The sequence below is a fragment of the Aplidium turbinatum genome, chromosome 5 (genome assembly GCF_918807975.1).
Source record: "Aplidium turbinatum chromosome 5, kaAplTurb1.1, whole genome shotgun sequence".
NCBI classification, from domain to species: domain Eukaryota; kingdom Metazoa; phylum Chordata; class Ascidiacea; order Aplousobranchia; family Polyclinidae; genus Aplidium; species Aplidium turbinatum.
In genome coordinates this window covers 30,188,775-30,208,422 of record NC_137476.1, presented here as the reverse complement: position 1 = coordinate 30,208,422, position 19,648 = coordinate 30,188,775, and the positions used below count along the sequence as shown (strand labels likewise).

Below are 19,648 nucleotides of genomic sequence, written 5' to 3'. Positions count from 1 at the left end.
TGGCTACGGCCCTGCCCCCACGGCTTAAGCACCTATGGATTCGGTAAAAAATGGATAAAACTGCGACAAAGCTCAGCCTACACTTTCTGCTATTGCACAACCTAGCTATCTTCATTCTTGAGAAATTTGTGAAATTTGGCATTAAAAATGCCAACCTGGCATCCCTGTCCTGAACTGCAGAACTGGCCGTTGGACCCGCGAGAACGTGTGATAGTCACGTGATCGACGATACGCATGCGTCGAAGTCTTTTTTCGCTTGCAAAATGCGACAAGACAGATTTCGCGCCACTCGCGTTACTTTCAACAGCGTTCAGTCGAAAGGGCTGCTTTAATTTCGAATATGTCCGATACGAAAAACGAATTTCGAATATCACCTTAATCGAAATCGAATCGAAATTCAAATTGAACACCCCTAATCACACCACTAATTTATGCCATATAGTTCTCAACCGCTGCTTTAGTCACTCTAAACTGGTATAGTTACTAGTTAGCAAAACATATTGTTCTATAGTGAGTAGTCAGGTAGTGCTGACGCCAGGAAGATCGCTACTTCTCAACTGTGCAAGAATACAACTAGCAGTGTTTTGTTAACAATTTGAAAACATACGCAACCCTGTCATGTCTTGTGCATCATTGAGGACATTGCAAAGTTTCAGACAGCAAGCAAAGATAAAAAAAAATTCAAAAGACTTGGGCAAGAGAAAAATCACAGAAAGCAAAAGGTTTTTCACTGTTCAACCAGCAACGGGATATTTATACCAACCCCACAGTATAACTTTGGAGCCATGAATTAAAATTGCAAATTTGCAACCTTGTCAACTTTTTAACTAAGTTAGTTTGACCTAAAGCGCATCTTTTTAAGGTACACGCTTTGCAGTTTTCTGGATATCTGTTATGTTTGACATGAATTGTTTTCGCTGAGATGGTAAGAAATAAAAGCCAACTGAACTGAACATTGTAAATGAAGTCTCTCACTTTTCAAAATGAGTGAAAATATTTGCCTTTGAGCAGAAAGAGGCCTAAAAGTCCTGATACAGTTGGTCATGGTCGAAACGTTTTCCACAAGTATCCAGCGTCACAGACCAGATGTTACAATTAAGTAAAACGAAAATACAAACAAAACATTGTTTGTGGCATCAGGACACAAACGAAAACAGGAAGCGTAGAAACTCTACTACTTTATTAACCTGTTTCACGTTTTTAAAAAGTTCAAAAGCAAAATTGAAACACTGCTCTTGAGCTGAATTTTGGTAAACTTAGAATTTTTCTTAAACTAAGAACTCGAAATATCGTAACAAGCTACCCAGCTTTGAATCACCACTGTTTTTAAATTGTTTCAACGTCGTCAAACGTTGAAAAGATATAAAAACAGTACAACGTTTGGTGGCTGGTTGGTATCCTTTTAAATTAAAATGAAATGTTAGAGAATTTTCTAAACAAGTGTTGAAGACTTAATTGGGCCTTGTGTATTAAAATCCATTGAAATAGTTAACTTCCGCGTCATTACGTGAAGTCTTCGTGGCAGGTAAAACGTAAATATCAACAGCTCCCAAAAAATAAATAAAGTGGCATGGGCAAAACTACAATTGCAAATCGTAATTCGAAAACAAAGTGTGTAAAGTGTGAAATAAAACTATAAAATGTGTGAAAAATTAAAGAAATATCATAATAAAAGGTAGTTATAATTAATACACCAAGCAAAACTTCACCCTTTACCAAAGCACACACAACCAACGTCATTTTTACTCAAAATGAGGTTGTTTTACGATCAAAAACAGAGCGGTACGATCTTTCAGTTAATGAGACGCTTGCAGAAGCTGTCCTGTCCTGATCCGTCGCCACAGTTCACGCCGAAGCATCTTTCGTTCCTTTTTTGATGCACTAAGTACTGATCGGTTTTCTTGTGCCCGTCGGTAGAGATACGGTACAACCTCTCTGACCGGACCGTAAGGAACATATTTGAACACGTGGTGACCAGCATGGCCTGGAAAGCAAACACGTAATTTCAGATGACATTCAAGACTAGCGCAATTTACATACAATTTAGAGCGGTACATACAATTTAGAGCGCTGTAGCCTACATACAATTTACACACAATTTAAAGCAGTGCACATACAATTTAGAGCGGTGCACATACAATTTGGAGCGGTAACTTGTGGAACGATAAGCAGATATAGACCAAACAACGAAATAGCATTTAACGTAATATACAGAAATAGACTTGAAATTGGAAACGTCTAAAAAAACGTATATTTTTGTAATCTGTATATTATGCGAAATGTCGTATTGTCGCGCTTGGTTTTATCAAAATGGAAAGAGTCTAATGCAAAACGTTTTAAACATAACGATCTCCCAAACAGTTCCCATATAGTACTGAAACATGTTTCAAACCAACCAGCAATCAAGAAATAATTTTAGTTTCCACTGAGAAAATGTATTGATAGCGGGCCTAGCAAAGTTACCAAAAACAAATTTAGTTTCAAATACATCCACATAGTTTGCTTACCTAATGGAAAGCTTATGTAGTCACACATTCCCAGGAGTTGGCCGAAGTAAACTTGTGAACAATTCTCAGCCGTCATGTTCAACTCATGCATTCTGAAATATTAATAAGTCATGAAAGTGAATGACGAATAGCAAGATGTAGCATTCTTAAAGAAAGTTCTGCATTCAAGGTAAATACACGACAAAGTTCAGATAATGCCAATCATGCAATTGATTGAGTTTCGCTTTTAAATAGCGACTCACTGACTTCAACACCATTCGTTATAGCACATGACTAGAGAACTGTGTTCCGAAAGCTAGTGCAATTCGATATTACCACAGCAAACTCGCAGCATCAGGCTAAAACAGGTCGTAAAACCCTATTGCGAAATGCCAATCATGTTGTAGATTGCGATATCGGATATCAAATCCTCTACAGTACAACTTTATAACATGTAGATTACAGCAGAATTGCCGAGAATAAGGCAAGTTACGTTGTTTGTATTGTTTCTAAGATACAAATCAATTTGGTCTGCAAACATCAACAACCCAGACAACAAAATCCGTCATTCTAACATTGTTTCAACGTCTGCAGACGTTGAATCAATGTTAAAATGACGAATTTTGCTATCTGGGAACAGAAGTAAAAACTTTCATTCGCACAAACAAACAAATTACGTCATACACTAATAATGCGGAGTGATAAACGTTGGGGAGGATCACTTTGACGTTTAGAGACGTTATAAACGCTCGCCTCTTTAAACGTTATAAACGAGTCAATGGAGAGGAACCTAAGCCAGGACATGTCAACTATATTAACATATCTCCAGAAATGGAAGCTACAGCTCAGCAAGGCAAAGACAGTGTCGGCGGCCTTCCATCTAAACAACAAGGAAGCAAAACGTGAGATCAACATTACCACCGATGACGAACGCCTGCCATACTGCGCCGAACCTACCTACCTCGGCGTAACCCTGGACAGGTCACTCACGTACCGACGACACCTGGAGTCACTGCGCAAAAAACTATCTGCGCGCGTTGCACTTTTGAGGCGGCTGGCGGGTTCCGGCTGGGGAGCTGACGCGAAAACCCTTCGCATAGCTACCTTGGCCCTCGTCCATTCTACCGCTGAGTACTGCGCACCAGTGTGGTGCCGCAGCTCTCACACCCGCCACATTGACACCGCCATCAACGACGCACTACCCACTGTGACTGGATGCCTGCGTCCCACTCCAACGGACTGCCTTCCCATCCTTGCAGGCATCCAACCTGCTGAGCTTCGCCGTAAAGGAGCCATGATTTCCCTTGCTCGTCACGCACTGGACCCCGACCACCTCCTCCACAGTACATTCCAGCGCCTACATGGAGAACAGCAGCGACTGAAATCAAGACGCCCATTTGTGCCCGCCGCACGACAGCTTCTGAACAACGTTGAAGATCTTGGAATAAGTGCGGCACACTGGACGAACTACACATGGAACATGGAGTGGCAAAACAACACCTCCCGACTCCGTGATTTCCTACCCGACGTCGATCCCCACCCACCGGGAATGTTCCTCGCAAGACTTGCGTGGGTCCGGCTTAACCGCCTACGAACCGGCGTCGGTCGCTTTCTTTCAGACATGTGCAGATGGGGCCTGGCTCCCTCACCGGGATGCGAGTGTGGTGCCACAGACCAGACAGTAGACCATGTCGTCCATGACTGCCCAATCCATCAACCACCACATGGAACGCTTGGACTGAAGGCCCTGGATGATGAGACTGTCGAGTGGCTGATGACCTCATGCCCAAACATATAGTCCGGAAGAAGACAGCTCATACGACGAAGAAGAACGAGCCGATAGACTTAGGCCCCTGTCGGGCTAATTTATATAAATGCCAGTAAACTATCTTACAATTTAACCCACAAGCTAATCAGAACGACTTTACGGTAAAACATAGACAAAATATCTTTTCCATGTGCTCGGTTGCATTAGTAGTGTATGGATCATATTGCTAGATGTAACTCCAGGTATCACAGATAGACACATCGCTGTATGAAAACGCAACCTATCTCAATGCTGCAGCAGCACATGTCCGCCTTCGTTTGCCTGTATAAGGTCACTCAAATACAATATCGTCTCAACAAAAGTTGCCATCTTTACATCATTCCAAGATCTAATGACGTTGAAACGAAGTAAAGTAGAAATGTTTCGCTTGAATAAAGAAAACGTACGTTTTCAGAGCAAACTTGACCGATTCCTCATTATGGCTGGCGGCCATTACTGTGATTCGGCCTTCGTCATGTATGCTCTGCAGCAGGGTGTACAAAGAGCTGTTGTAGTTTCTGTAAACAAAACATGGAATAATTACGTTAACAAACGTAAAAGCAAAAATAAGTTAAAGTGACATCAAGAGGTCAATACGCTTACAATAATTCACATCCGTTTATTGAAGTAGTGCAAAGCACAGGGAAATAGCTCGATTTAGCGTTGCGTGCTAACAACACTACTTGACGTTGTAAATACGCAACGCAATAGCCAACATGGCTACGCAGCAGAACAAGATTTCATTAATTTGTGGTTGGATTAAAACTAATTCACTAGATAGTATAGAGACAACGGTTGGTTGGTTTTAAATCTTTATCCTCGGACTGACAAAGCCTTGATAGGTTATTTGACTGGTAGTTTCGCATACTTGTAGAGACTTTTGACACAGACCCGGTCGCGAAATTTTTTTTCCCACGTGCTTTCTGTCTCATTTACATATTTTGGTAAAAGTTTGTATTAAAACCGTGTGAATGCAACAGTTTCTCGTTGGCACAGTGGTTTCATCCTCCGCCTAGTGTTCGTGAGAATGAGGGTTCGACGCCCGTCGAAGTCAAACTTTTTTTTTTCTTTAAATTAATTTTTGCGGTGCACAAGAGCTTTTCAAAAAAAGTAGGGTTAGGGAAAGCTTACATTTTATTATTATTGCAGAATTTCATTGGTAAATAGTTATTTCGCAATCTGAATCAACCAATCTCTCAAAACACTTTCGGAAAATCTTACTTTTAGAGTGACTAGAATCAATGAGACAGAAAGCTCGTGGGAAAAAAAATTTCGCGACCCGGTCACCGAGATTGACAGTGAAGTTTCCAATTGTTGAAGTGTTGTTGCCGGGGAATTATTCCATTCATTAGATGCCGCTGAATGGATAGCAGTCCTTAACGTGCGTTGCTCAAGCGCACACCCCGAGAGTCAAACCAGCGTCGCTTCATCTTGAGGATTGTTTGCTCACGAAGTCACGCGATAACCAACTAACCTATAGGGGGACAACATTGAAACAATATACATTAGAAAAATTAAGAGCTACTAAAATTTCTTGCCGAACGAGTCTTTAGGCAAATTAAACGTACGTACAATCATTTTTCACAGAAGCATTCATTTGGATGAGGCAGCGTCCAACGAGAGCTAAGTAACTTTTAGTTAGCGCTACGTCGTCCTTCGTTAGTTGTTATACTGACTCTGCTTTGATGTATTATTGACTACCTTTGTTAGCAAGTGCTGCAATATCGAAATCGTATCCTTCATATAGACAATATGTCATTTGTGCAAGCCATCAGCTTGATCGCATGTTACTCGTGATTCGTAATCAGTTCACAAATTGAATAAATCAATAAACCATATGGGAAAATCGCCACTTAAATAAGGCAAACGGTTTAATGAAAAAAATACACACTCGTTCCACTTCAAGTATGGAAACAATCATAGAGGAATGTACTACCAGTCAACGCCACCTTTTCAAACTTGATTTTGCAATGCACAATCCGTTGTGTTTATTTAGCTAGCTACCATGTCCACAACATTAATGGTGCTTGAAGTTGACCTGCTTACTAATTGCCAGCACATGTATTGCCAAGCTGTCTAAAAAATAGCCCTTTTGTTACAAACAGTTGACTTAACTAGCGACCGATTGAACGATGAAAAAGTCTGACCTACCAAAAAAAAAACGTTTTTTTTTTAAGTTTAATTAAACGTCTGTAGACGCTAAATCAACGTAAAAAGGTAACATTTTTGTTAGCTGTGCATGTATTTCTGATATGGTGTTAAATCACGGTATTACATAACTTGCGACAGGAAACGTTAACGCGTAGTTGTATGTAGGGTTGGGATTTCGGGATCAAATTTGAAATCCCGGGATCGGGATTAGCAAAGTAGGGAAATACTGTACACATGCAAGCCACATTTATTTACTGTAATATTGACGCAAAAACATGAGAGCATCGAGAGTATCATCGTTAAGACGATTTCTGATTTTCCTGGCAAAATATCCAAGAACTGAAAATGCACGTTCAGCCTCAACAGATGTTGGCTTAATACTTTTCAATGCTGCATATAAATAGTTCGGGTTATCTGGCCTTTTTTTGCTTGTTTCATATAGCAGCATTTCTTTTTGCATCACTCGAGCGCAGACATCACAATTTGTGCTTCTTCACTTTCATCTTCTGCTACGAAAGCATTCAGGTCTTGAGCTAAAGTCATTTCAGTGTTATGGCTACTATCCTCTGTACTGGCATCTTCATGCTGTTCAGTAGAGCCTCGATCCAATTCAACAGTTGGGCTTAGGAACAATCTTTGAAGAACGTTCGTGGCCAGGGCAGCGATTTTCTGACGTTTTATTTCATGACCAAGCTGATCCTGCGGTTGATCAATGTAGGAGGGTTTCTTGAGGTACCCAAAAAGGTGAACCAGTTGAACATTCCGACGCTCGTCGATTCGAAACCTAAACCTTTTTTCAAGTGCTTGCTAATTTCCGACTTTAGTTACTACAGTAGTCCCTTTGTACTGGACCCTGAAGTTTTCAAAACGGCTTGACACAAGTTACTTTTTGCGTAGATTTACAATACAAAAAGTTTTGCTACACCTCGGGTTTTCTCTTTGAACTTACATCTTCAAAATTCGCCATTTAGAGCTAAATTTTAATTTCTCCTTTGCAAAAAGCTAGTGCAGAATTAGCGGAAACTGTACTGACAGCACAATGACACAACCGTCTTTCTAACACTACGATACCCAGTTGCACTAATACTAGGACTGAAGCGATTGCGTAGTTCATTGTTTTGTCATAGTTCGTATTATCACACTAATGTGGACTCCACATTATTATTGTGACATTTCTGGCATTTTGCCAATGTGGAGTGTTCAAGACAACCAGCTGATATACTAAAGCTGCTTTAAAACCAAAATAATATAAGCGTCAAGCGATATGGCGCTACATCAGCTTTTGTAGATGTTTTCTGGAAATCCCGAGATTTTAATAAAATTAATCCCGGGATCGGGATCAGAAAAATGGGTTAAAATCCCGGGATCGGGATTTCCTGGGGTCCCAACCCTAGTTGTATGGCGTCGGAATGACGTCACAACACTGCAGACAATCAGCATGATATCCGTTACTTCTTTCAACCATATGTCGAGGTGGTAAGAGCCCTTGTAGGACAATCGGAAGAGTGTCAGTCCGACACCGCTCAAGAGCATGCGGCTTTGCCTTTGGCAAGATACTTAACGGCACGCCTGAAGGTGGATACGAATATTAGCTTTTCATTCCCGGTGACTTCATCTAAATCTTTAACGACCGGGTGTAAGCCTGGATACGACTAAAACCATGTTATTACGTGATCAATGGGGAAGAAGCTGTTGCTAAGTTGAATCCTACTGGAAAAAATGTTGTCAAACACGTTATAAACACGTTCTGCATGTATTTGAAAGTACAACGATAGTTGCCTCGTGATGGTGATCGTAATTTCCTGGGAGAGCAACAATTATATCGTAATTTAACCTGAGTGTCAATAATGATCGCTGGCAAAAGTTTCCTCACAATTAAGTCCTTTTTGTGGAGATTAAACTCATTGCGACGTTCGATCAATGTAAACAGTCTACTTTTACAGCTTTTCATCTTGATTACTATAAAAATGGTTTACATTATCCAACCGCGTATTTTTTTCCATCTGTTAGTGATAACATCCTTTGGCTCCTTTGAGAAAAAAAGTGTAGACTTGTTGCATAACTCCTGCAGACGTTGAATGTAATAATGAGACGTTAAATGTCAAATAAGTTAATTGGGATATGTATAATTGTATATGCCGATATAAACATGACCGCTTATACTATCTAACTCAAGTATTGCATCTTTTTTTCGTTAAATTGGCGTCAAAAACCGTTGAATCAAGTTGACCATTCTACCTGTTAGTGTCATGGTAGGTCGGTTGTATGGGATCCTCATATTTCAACTGGTTTGCTCTCTCCCGTTCGTGGTCCATGTACGCCCCACGGACCAGCTTGAGGCCAAAGTGGAAGTTTTCTCGCCGCGATAGGGCAAGGTCCGCCATCAAATTGTCACGGGCGTCCTAGCGCGAAAATACACTATGACGTTTATTTAATCAAGCGTGTAAATATTGATTGTGCATAAAAAGTATGACACTATGACAGTAGAAATGTCTATTCCCAGACTGAGGAAACATCAGCTGAAACGTAAGACTGAGCTAAGATTTTCCACCCAGGGTCATAGTGTACTAGCTCTGGTAACAAAATGTGTCCTTTTCACATGGATTCAACGTTTGAAGACGTTGATTTAATGTAAAAGGAAAGAATTTCAATGGAAGCGATTCCATTAAGTGCATTCCAATAAATGAAACCAGTATCACATGATCTTAACAAAAAAAAATCCACATTAAAAAAATGGCCATCGCTGGTCATAGGAGATCCAAGGGTAAAGAACGGACAAAAATAATGAAAACAAAAATGAACTAGTTACGCTGCCCAACTGTGGATGGTTGCACAAAGCCGCCTTGGTATCCAAATACAAGCGGCTTTGCTTTTTTAAGTTAAAAACATAAACGCAGTACCCAGTACGTGATCTTCATCATGATCTTTCGTTAGACATTTACAACTGTGCATTGTGTGTTGTAACTACGCAAAGTATCCTTCAGAAAATAATGAACTCAGCAAAAAGAGGTTATTTCCTGAATGAAAACTGGAGCCGAAAACGAAGATGGCATAAGTGCAACGAAACTAGTTTAAACCAGTGTCATAGCGCTACACACGACACAGCATACACAAAAACGCAAAGTTCCTTTTTCTGTCACGATTCAGATCTAACGACAATTAACTACCATTTTACCTCGGGATGCCTTAACTTCTTCATGCAATAACATAACCTTCACTTTTAATATTTGCTATGACCCAACCGGGGATCGAACCAGGGCCAACCAAAAGTATTGGCAGGACTAGTGACTAATTACCAGTCTGTCAGTGAGACTGAGCTGGTTTGTAATCCTCTGCTATTAAACTAACCATCACAACGAAGACTGAGCACGCACTGAGAGATATCATGAAAATATATCGAAGAGATTTCATAAAAGGGCAGTAACAGCGGCAATATTAAAAATAAACACGAATGTTCGTACTGCAAAAGTACAGATTTGCATAAGCACAACATCATAACATGCGATTAAAAAAAGCAAACTGTAAAGCTAGATCTGTAGAAAAACTCAGTAAAAACCGTATTACTCTAGCTTAGAAATGACAAACTAACCTTTAAGTAGCACTGGTAGGTGTTCATGATGATTGTCCGTTCTTTGTTAAACTTTCTCATCATTTCCATGGTGATCCTACTGATGGCTGGTTGGAAGTAGGTTTGTTCTGCATCTATCATCAATCGAACATTACACTCCACAGCTTTCTTAGCAAGGACATCTACTCGGTTCAACATCCTCTTCATTTGCGCTTCTTCTTCATCTGAGAGTCTGGGAAGCAATGATTCCAGATGTCCGGTCTAAAATGACGACATGAAATTGTAGTTTTTTGCTTTGGGTGGATAAAGAATTTATACTTCGATATCATATCTACGTTTTAAGTTCAAACTGATTATATATTTTTTCCTACCTCCATACTTAGGATAAATAGGAAAGTTGGTAAATTTATTTCTGATTTAAAGCGAGATGAAAAACATTGAAAGAGGTAAGAAAAAATGTAACTGTTTATCTCTGAAATACATTGTTTTTTGTATAAAACTTAGAAATGCATAGAAAACTAGTTCAAACTGACAAGCTGTTTTTTTGATAATTTTTAACTTTGCGCTTTTAAAAAAATGGTCTTTCTGTATAGGTCGTCGACCAGTAACATACGGTACAATTACAATATAAAAAAAGGGCGTCATTGCAACATGAGGCGTATTTCCTTGTAGCTAGCAAAACATGCCTTTTTTATTGATTCAGACGTACAAGTGCAATCATTGTAAACAGGTCGTTGCTTTCCACCCGATGCAGACGTGTTTTCAATAAGCCCATATGTTGTGGCTTCTGGCTATATCATGACTTACCTCAGGATTTTGGACTTGGAAAATATCTGAAAACTTTCGGTCTTTTGCTATGAGCTCATTCCAGTCCAACAAATCAACATAACCACTTCCGTCTCTATCCATCCAGGTGAACCACTTCCTGCTCTCATCTCGGCCTATCAGAATACCTAACCTCTCCGCCTTGTTCTGAGAAAGAAAAGCGGTTATAACAGGGTGAAGAAGAAGTTCTTTTATTTTGCATCATCAGCACATGCGAAAAAACAAAACAATACAAGATTACAATGTGAGCTAGGTTGTTTGCTGATGACGATGGGAGTGACAGAAGGACCGAACTGGTCATCGAGTCTGCCACACCCGAGTGGTGTCATGGCTTATTTAAAATGGAACGGTGTCGAAGTTGAACGCAAATATTGATTGATTGATATATTGATTGATTTGATTGATAGATATATATTATATACAACATAAAAAAACAATACACATACGAAATTTAGCAGTGCAATATACAAAAAAAAAACAGAACTACTAGAAATGATGCAAAAATACAAAATGGCATATACAATATACATACAACACAGCATACTGGTAAGACAAAAGCAAATATACAGTAATTAGCGAGATACGGTGAGAATAAGTAGAAGCAGTTTGATGGTACTATAGGCTATCAGTTACTTATACTCAGACATTAAGTGCAGTTTTAATTTTTTAGAAAACATACTAATTGTTTGAAATTTTCTTAGCTGTTCCGGTAATTTGTTCCAAGTGTTTGTTCCAAGAAATTTAATTGAGCGTTGACCAAGCTTTGTACGCATTCTTGGTTTGAAAAGCATATCTTTCTTAGCACCTCTGGTATTATAGTTATGAGTTTCCTTACTAGGACGAAAGTACTCAAAAAAAATTGCCGGTAGATGTCCTTTATTGCTTTTATAAACAAACTTGCATACTTCTATTAAAAACATGTCTTCGATTTGTAGCAAGTTGCTTTTATTGAAAAGAGATTTGGTGGGAATTCTGTCCTTAATCTTGGTGAAGTTTAAACAGCGAATGATGCGATTGTGTACTAGACTTAAAGGATACAGTTCCGTTTTAGACGCACGACCCCAACAGATAATACCATACATTAGATGGGAGTGAACTAGAGCATAGTAAACTGCTCTTAATGTCTGGGAATTTACGTACTTTAAATTTACGTAACAGAAACTCACGCATACCTTCTACTAGGGACAGTGGAATAAACACTTCTTGTTATGAAAAGGCTTGTGATTTCAAGATTTTTTGTGAAGCTTGGTGAAAGCAATGAAATAAATGTGGATATTTACATATAAAGTCAAACTTCGAAAACAAAAAGTATTTTGGAGAGAAACGCTAGTGGAGTGCGAAAACAACTGCATTCATCGTTTTAACCCCCTTCGACAGTCGAAAGATCGAGGGCCTCTGCATTTTACCACACCCGAGGATGTTACGATTGTGGGAATCTTCATCCTCAGACTGCGAAAGCTTTTACGAGAGCTTAATCCAAATAGTTACGCACACCTGCAATGTAGAGGCTTTAAACCACTGATAAAGGCCCGGTCGCAAATTTTTTTTTCCCACAAACTTTCTGTCTCATTTACATGTTCGGTAAGTGTAGCCATTATTGGTTACCGCGTGCGGTAAATTTTTCTGTCGGTTACTTCGCATACAGTTTGTATTACATAATATCGTGTGAATGCAAACATTTTTTCATTGGCATGTTTAGTTCAGTGGTTTCATCTTCTGCCTAATGTTCGTAACAACAACGGTTCGACGGCCATCGAAGTCAAGATTTTTCTTTAAATTAATTTTTGCGGTGCACAAAAGCTTTTTAAAAAAAGTAGAGTTAGGGATAATGGGTTAGGGTTAATTCTTAATCAATTCAGAAAATTTTACTTTGAGAGTGATCAGAATCAATTTATTTTCTTAACTTTTTTAAACTTGACGAGACTAGGTGTGTCTCCAGGCTTCGTTTTTTCAAGTTCAATGTTTAGATTTGGAACTCGAGGGTGAAAATTGGCTGCTGACTTTGAAAACCGCGCGAAAAAATGAATCGGTAAAAACAGATACCTGCAGCGCGGTAACCAGTAATGGCTACATTGCAGACAGAAAGTTTGTGGGAAAAAAATTTCACGGCCCGGCCCGACCACTGAGATTGACAGAGTGAAGTTCATGCTTATGGAAGTGTTGTTGTATGTGAATTATTTCATTCACTAGCTGCCGCTGAATGGAAAGCTGTTCGCGTAATACGCTGCTCAAGCGCACACTCCGAGAACCAAGCGCACACAAAAGCATACATTGTGTGGCTTCGTCATTCAAATTACACAGACCACTAGCCCAGTTTCAGAAACAGAAAACTAGAATTGTAAATGTTACTACCATGTTCCAATAACATCACCACTGCAATGGCGTTACAAATGCTAATTACAAAACGATCAAATCATAGATTATAAACCTCAAAGCGCTCCAAGTCAAACTTTTTGTCCATCAAAGTCCCTTGCTTTCCGGAAAACTTCTTGAAAAGTTCACGCGCTTTCACAAGAACTTCTGAAAATTGTAACTGCAAAACAGAAACATCCGGATAAGCCAAGAAATAACAGAATGCAACAAAAATAAATGAACAACTGCGCGCATTCTACACTGCCAGTGATATGCCTTGTATGGCGTAGTATATATACTTACTTATATGCATAAGTATATATACTTAAATAGACCTGGCATGACAAATCTAGCAGAAAAAAATTAAAACAAGTAGAAAATTCATATAACAAAGTGCAATCATAAAGTCATGCAAATATCTCACAATTACTTGAATATTAATAATATTGTAGGTTCTGTACAGCGAATAACTGTAATCAACCAAACATTGTCTATGCACCAAGGCATACAGTTTTTAGGGATTGAACAACAAACTACTGTACTGTTTTATGACCCCGAAGACAAAGTCGGCGTCAAGGCCAAGATACTATTTTACCATAGACGCATTAAGATCTGTGTAAACGCACTGAGCGGGTGAGCGTGCTAGCAAACTAAGAGGGAAAGTTTTTTGTTGCAACGTTATATTTTAATTTCTGATGGAGCTTTGCAGGCTAAACACAATTAGCGCATGCGGAAGATGAGAGAACATCAGCACAACAATTGTTTTAAATTAATGCCATTTTACAACGCTTCTACATCACCAGACGTTGCAACGATGTAAAAGTAGAAACTTAATTGCTCAGCGACTTTATACAGACGGTGAGGCCGTGATGCAACACACGCACAACCTCACGACCTAAATGGAAACGTTTGGCAACCGGGTTGCGAGAAAGGTCATAAAAGTAACAAAGTGATAGATAAGTAAAGAGAAAAAAAGTCCAATCGTTCATAAAAAAAAAATTCAGATCTAATCAAGAAATAAAGAGCAAAAATGTAGACAAAAACTGTGTTAAAAAAACAAACAAAAAAACAATAACGTATTACAGGGCTGACGCCAAATTCAACCATAACCGACCGCTAACGGTCAATGATAAGCAAGGACAAAACAGTCAAGTAGTATTGATAGATGCTAAGGTTGAAAGTCGGTTGCAGTATAACAGCAGACACCTGTGCTGTACAGTGTACCCTCCACAGCCAGGCATACACAAGTCACACAACATGACAAGAGCTATATAAAAGCCTCTGTAAGAAAATAATAAAAAGGCATGAGTGTGTGTGCGTGCGTGCACCGTTTTACTTGCAGCATAGATGACGTAGTAAGTCATCTATGCTTGTAGTGCGTTCACATCAGAGTTAACTGATGGTAAACAATGAACCATTGATATGTAAAATATGGAAGCTGATATTACAAATTTGACTTGGGTTTCGTGACTGCTCACACAAAGCTTAAAACATGTGAACCAATGGACTGAGCTTAGCTTGCGTTTGGTGACGTTAAAACAACGTTCAATAGCAACTTTTGATGGAAGAAATTTGATTTATGATGGACGTTAGGCCTAGTTGATTTGCAATAACCAAACACGCCTGTTTTATTTCAGAAAATTGTTTCTGAATAAAGACATACATCAATAGAGAGGCACAATGTGATGTGAAAAACCGAACTTAATTTCGCTGGTTTCATCAATTTTAACAAACAAAGTGTTGAAATGTGTTGCAACAGAAAAAAAAACGCATATGAAGAATAAAAGTTTTCAAAACACTAGACAAAGGAAAGTATGGCGTGATAAGCAGTCACGCCATACTTTCCTTGATTACAGCATGGTGGGGATGAGGCATTAGCTACATTTTGCACAGGCGACAGTATGCAAAAGTAGTAATTGTTTGTGCAGACCGTGCTGCCATAAGGGAACCTTGTCTGGTTATACTTTCCCAGGTCACCCAATTACTCATCAGTCATCATATGTTGGGTGTCGTTTCTGGCCTGATAGTTGAAAATTTAGAATGGCCGGAGACTTAAGGAAGCGAAGCTCCCTGTCCGTCTTCAACCATCACAAAATATCTTAACAAGACACAGCCACATGAATGGAACTGACTACCTTACAAAAAATAAGTCAGATCTTCTGACCACGCAGCCAATAGAACATTGTATAAAAATAAAAATGGCCATTCCGTGTCAATGCTAAAAATATTTACAATCACTTCTATATTTCGTTGAAATTTCAAACATACCTTCACCGACTGATACCGTAGGGCAAAGATTTCAGCCGTAAAACTGAGTTTCGTGACGCTGAGTCTTCGAATTTTAACAAGGTGGGTTTATAAGTGAATTAAAATGTCTTAGAGAAAAATGTCGTTGTTTATATTTATAACTCGCAATTCACTAGTGCGTAGCATTCTTAACTAACAAGTTTTAAAAGAATAACTGCATAAGATATTAACAACTACATTTTGAGGTCGGCTACCATTGACCCTTTGCATTGATACTGTGATTGTTTTTCCTTTAAAATGAAATTTTCCAGCAACTGCAAAAGGTTGGATTGCTTGAATTTGTATAAATTTGCTTCATATGTGAATAGTTTCTTGATAAATTTGCTTACATTTTGTAAGTGATCATCACTTTGAAAAGTTGGCGAACTATCACATGGGTTAATCAAAGAGTGTACAAAATTCCACAAATATCTGATAGAGATATTGCATATGGCGTGAGAATTGACACGGAATGACCCAAAAAATAATTTCTCCTTAATTCAATAGGAAAAAATTACGAACATATCATATCAGTATCATGGCCCTTTCCGTCATTGCGCCGGTGGGTTTGTTGCGACTCCAATCTCTGTCAAGTGCGACTTCACAGAGCGACCTTGTCCGCGGAGATGGATGGTCTTCCAGGCGGCACCGTTTGTAACTTATGCCCATGTGGAGGAAAGGAAGGTAGGTCTGTTACAGCAACGTCTTTAAATCGTCACTTTAGCTTTTCCACTGAGGCCCAACACACGGTGGTTTGAGGCGGTTTTGGAAGTTGATCATTCTTCATCGTGGCCAAGCCAGCGTAGATGACGTTTCCGTATAACTACAGATTCCATTAGTAAGAAACTAATCCTAACAGAAATACAATGCACATGGACAGTTCACAGGAAACACTATACATTCATGTTACATGCCAGGAATATGCTTTGGATTTGTCACACTCAATTTCATGCATGCAGCTTGTTCACAATCAATTCGTACCAAACAGAAATTATTCATGCATTTAGACACAGTTATGTTGTTGTAAAACATTTTCTCATATAAAGTTTTTAAAACTTTTAAAACAAGACCAGTTTGCATAATAAAATCGCTCTAAGAATCTTATAGCTAACCAAATAAAGGTTGAAAGCGCATAAACTTAAACATACTAGAAATTGAGGTCTCCCAAGTGCAGTCAATTTGATGGCAGCAAAACCTCGATCAGTGGCTAGACCTGCAGATTCTATGCATCTGAAAAAATACACACATTTAAGGTTACGACCGAAGGACACAATCTGCTGAGTTCTGTTAACGTGGCTTACTTCACTACTCGAAAAAAATGGATAGCCTATAGGCCCACAAGAATATGTTTATATGTCTATGTCAGTTTGACCAGTACTGTTCACTATGCTTTTCAAGAAAGCGGTCGAGTTGGCTAATGGCAAAGATTAGCAGGAAACGTACAGAGAAAAGAAATATTAGCAGGAAAAATAATATCATCTTACTTCAGAAACACGTTCATGTTCTCGTCACACTTTTCTTCTCCGGTATAGAAATAAGTACGAGCACTAGTAACCTTCCGACGACGGTCACCAAACTCTCTGTGTGGTTTGTATCTTGCCAAGGCTGTGTCCTCTGCAAAGGTATATGTGAATTTTTTCTATACTTGATTACCTTCTTCTTCTCTCGTGTTGTCGCTATATGTCAGGGCATCCGTTGGTTAGCCACTGCCTGGTGTCGTCATCGATGCATCAGCTAGGGGACGAAAGCAAGTACCTCCACGTGGTCATCTCCGCAAGTACCTACTTTGGGAAACTAAACTTGCTACAACTGTCGCTGTCACATGATTACCGAAACCGTAATATAACTCTTGCAAGTTTGCGGTTTGATACTTTAAGAGCACAACACATTTTTCTACATGAAGAAATTGATACAGTTTGCTGCTGTAGCGGATTGTAAACAAATGCACATTGCACAGTGCAGAAATATATAAGAATTTCACAAAAAAAAATTTCTTGCAAAGATAATGCAAAATGATATTTTTATTCTGCAATGTGTAAAAAATTAATGAAAATTTTCTAACATCAACGTCGTATATATAACGTTTACAAATGTAATCAATTGCCAAAAGATAACCTTCTCTGTATATATATATTATATGTCTTAAAGTCAGTTTAACTAATATGCACACCTCTTTTGAGAATAGGGCAACCAATATGTTGAAGCTAGCTTACGAAATAAAAACGGTCACAATTTCATGCTATAGGCTTATAGCCTACACATTCCTTGTCTAAAAGTGTCTAATCTGAGTTTTTACAGTACCGGTACACACTAAGTTTTTAATTTCAGTTCACAGAATAGAAACCAGTACTCTGCATTTTAACATAACATGCAAATCGCAATTTCCTACCTTGCATTTCTGGAGAATCAGAAGTACAGGCATTCATTTCAAGATCTTTTGCCTTTTCTTCTGACAAATCTTCTTCAACAGCATAGTCCAAAATAGCACCAACCCCGTGTTGTTGCAAACGATTCATGGATCTCTACGCAAAGACACTACTTGTCAGAGATTTCACTGTTCACACTGAGTCACTGAGTTCATGCGAGCAATAAACCAACAAGTATAAACTGGACTTAAAACGTAAAAGACATCATCTCACATCAGAATCTCCGTTTGTTACATCACTTAAGCTTGCTCAGCCTTGTAGCTCATAGCATTCAATTAGATTTTATTAGTATTTATTCATGATATAGTTTCTTGGACAACGTGCACCAGTTAACGATGTACACAGAGACTATGTTACAGTATCACAACCATGGAAGCTTCCATAACCGTGTGGATATGTCACATGGGACAATACTATGATAACTTATTTCAGTTAATAGGATCTCCTAAAGGTAAACATTCAATTACAAACCTTTATCTCGTCATTATTTTCTCCAGCAACAAAATGGCCATAGAAAGACATTTTCATGGCTTTTTCAAATACAGTTTTTCCAAAAACTTTTTGCATAATTTGAGAAAGCTGTATCAATAAAACAATTAATTTACACTGTTCACCGTATCACACCTATATAAATGATCTGATGAACAACTTTGCTATTGAAGATTATAGGCGACAGTAGCAATTACTTACAAATCACACCATATATATCACATATATATAATAAAAACTCAAAATATGATCATGAAAGATGTTAAGTTAGACTCACTTCTTCTTATTCAGTGCAATTAGTGTTTATGGATTTATTATACATGTTTGCAATAATTCTTCATTTCATGAATAACTAATAAACCAAAAATAATAAATGTATCCAACTATTATATAGCCCACTAGACTTTAAAACAACTACATGCAATATTGCAATAAGCTTGAAGCATAAAAATGATTATATATAGCCAAATAAACATTCTTTATTCAGCAATTAAAATATGTTTGACATACAGTGCTAAATAATGATGGTAATAAGATATCTATTCATGAAAATGTTAAATAACAATTTCATATAATAAACAACACATGTCTTATTAATTTCCAGGTTTGATGTAATATAATAGGGTACCGTATAATACGCAATACGCATGCAACTATCAAAACTTACTTGTAGTCCATTGTTAACCAAATACTTTACATTGCATAACTGAAAAACAAGCAAAGCACGAAGTATTTCCGCAGTTGTTTTGTTTTTGTAGGCATTTTCAACATTATAAAAATCAACATCCCAACATTCAAGTCCATTTTTGTCTGAAGGAAAATGTAGCTCCGGTTTGGCTGTAACTTTTGGTTCCAGACTCTTGGATTTGGTACCGTGCAAATGACAATTCAATGATGTAGATTTTAAATCATCTTTTTTGACCAACAAGTTTTTGTGCTCCTTTCCACTTGGATTTGTTTGGGTAAATAACAATCGATGTATCTGGCTTTTAAAAACTGGATTCGAGTTTCTCAAACATTTTTGCATCACAAATTTGTTCATGTTTACTTATCAACTAATCAATTAAAATGACATAGACTTACAAAAAAAACACTCTTATATGCATATAAATATGCATGCAGTATTCTTGACAAACAAGTAGCCTACTAAACGAACAAGTACTCGTAACATACAAGATATGAAATTAACTTGCATTTTATACCACAAAACTGGTATCTTAGTAGACCTAAAGTAGTTAATATGATACCTAATAGACTG

General features: G+C 38.3%; 1 protein-coding gene across 1 annotated transcript; it reads right to left on the bottom strand.

Moving 5' to 3' along the window:
- Positions 1-19,432, bottom strand: LOC145770017 (proline dehydrogenase 1, mitochondrial-like). The gene is made up of 12 exons (XM_082581597.1): positions 19,058-19,432; positions 18,373-18,480; positions 17,865-17,997; positions 16,960-17,089; positions 16,624-16,705; positions 13,266-13,370; positions 10,820-10,984; positions 10,034-10,273; positions 8,683-8,846; positions 4,701-4,811; positions 2,508-2,599; positions 1-1,984 (listed from the first exon to the last, which is right to left on the bottom strand). The coding sequence occupies exons 1-12, from the start codon at positions 19,430-19,432 to the stop codon at positions 1,797-1,799; spliced, it is 1,893 nt and encodes a 630-aa protein (XP_082437723.1). The 3' UTR covers positions 1-1,796.
- Between the last annotated feature and the right edge of the window lie 216 nt (positions 19,433-19,648).

Coding starts and splice junctions, on each gene's coding strand:
- LOC145770017 (XM_082581597.1), bottom strand. CDS start 19,432: ATGAACAAATTTGTGATGCAAAAATGTTTGAGAAACTCGAATCCAGTT. Junction 10,274..10,819: donor TCCAAGTCCAAAATCCTGAG/GTAAGTCATGAT, acceptor TCGTCATTTTAG/ACCGGACATCTGGAATCATT. Junction 8,847..10,033: donor CCTACCAGTGCTACTTAAAG/GTTAGTTTGTCA, acceptor TTTTCGCGCTAG/GACGCCCGTGACAATTTGAT.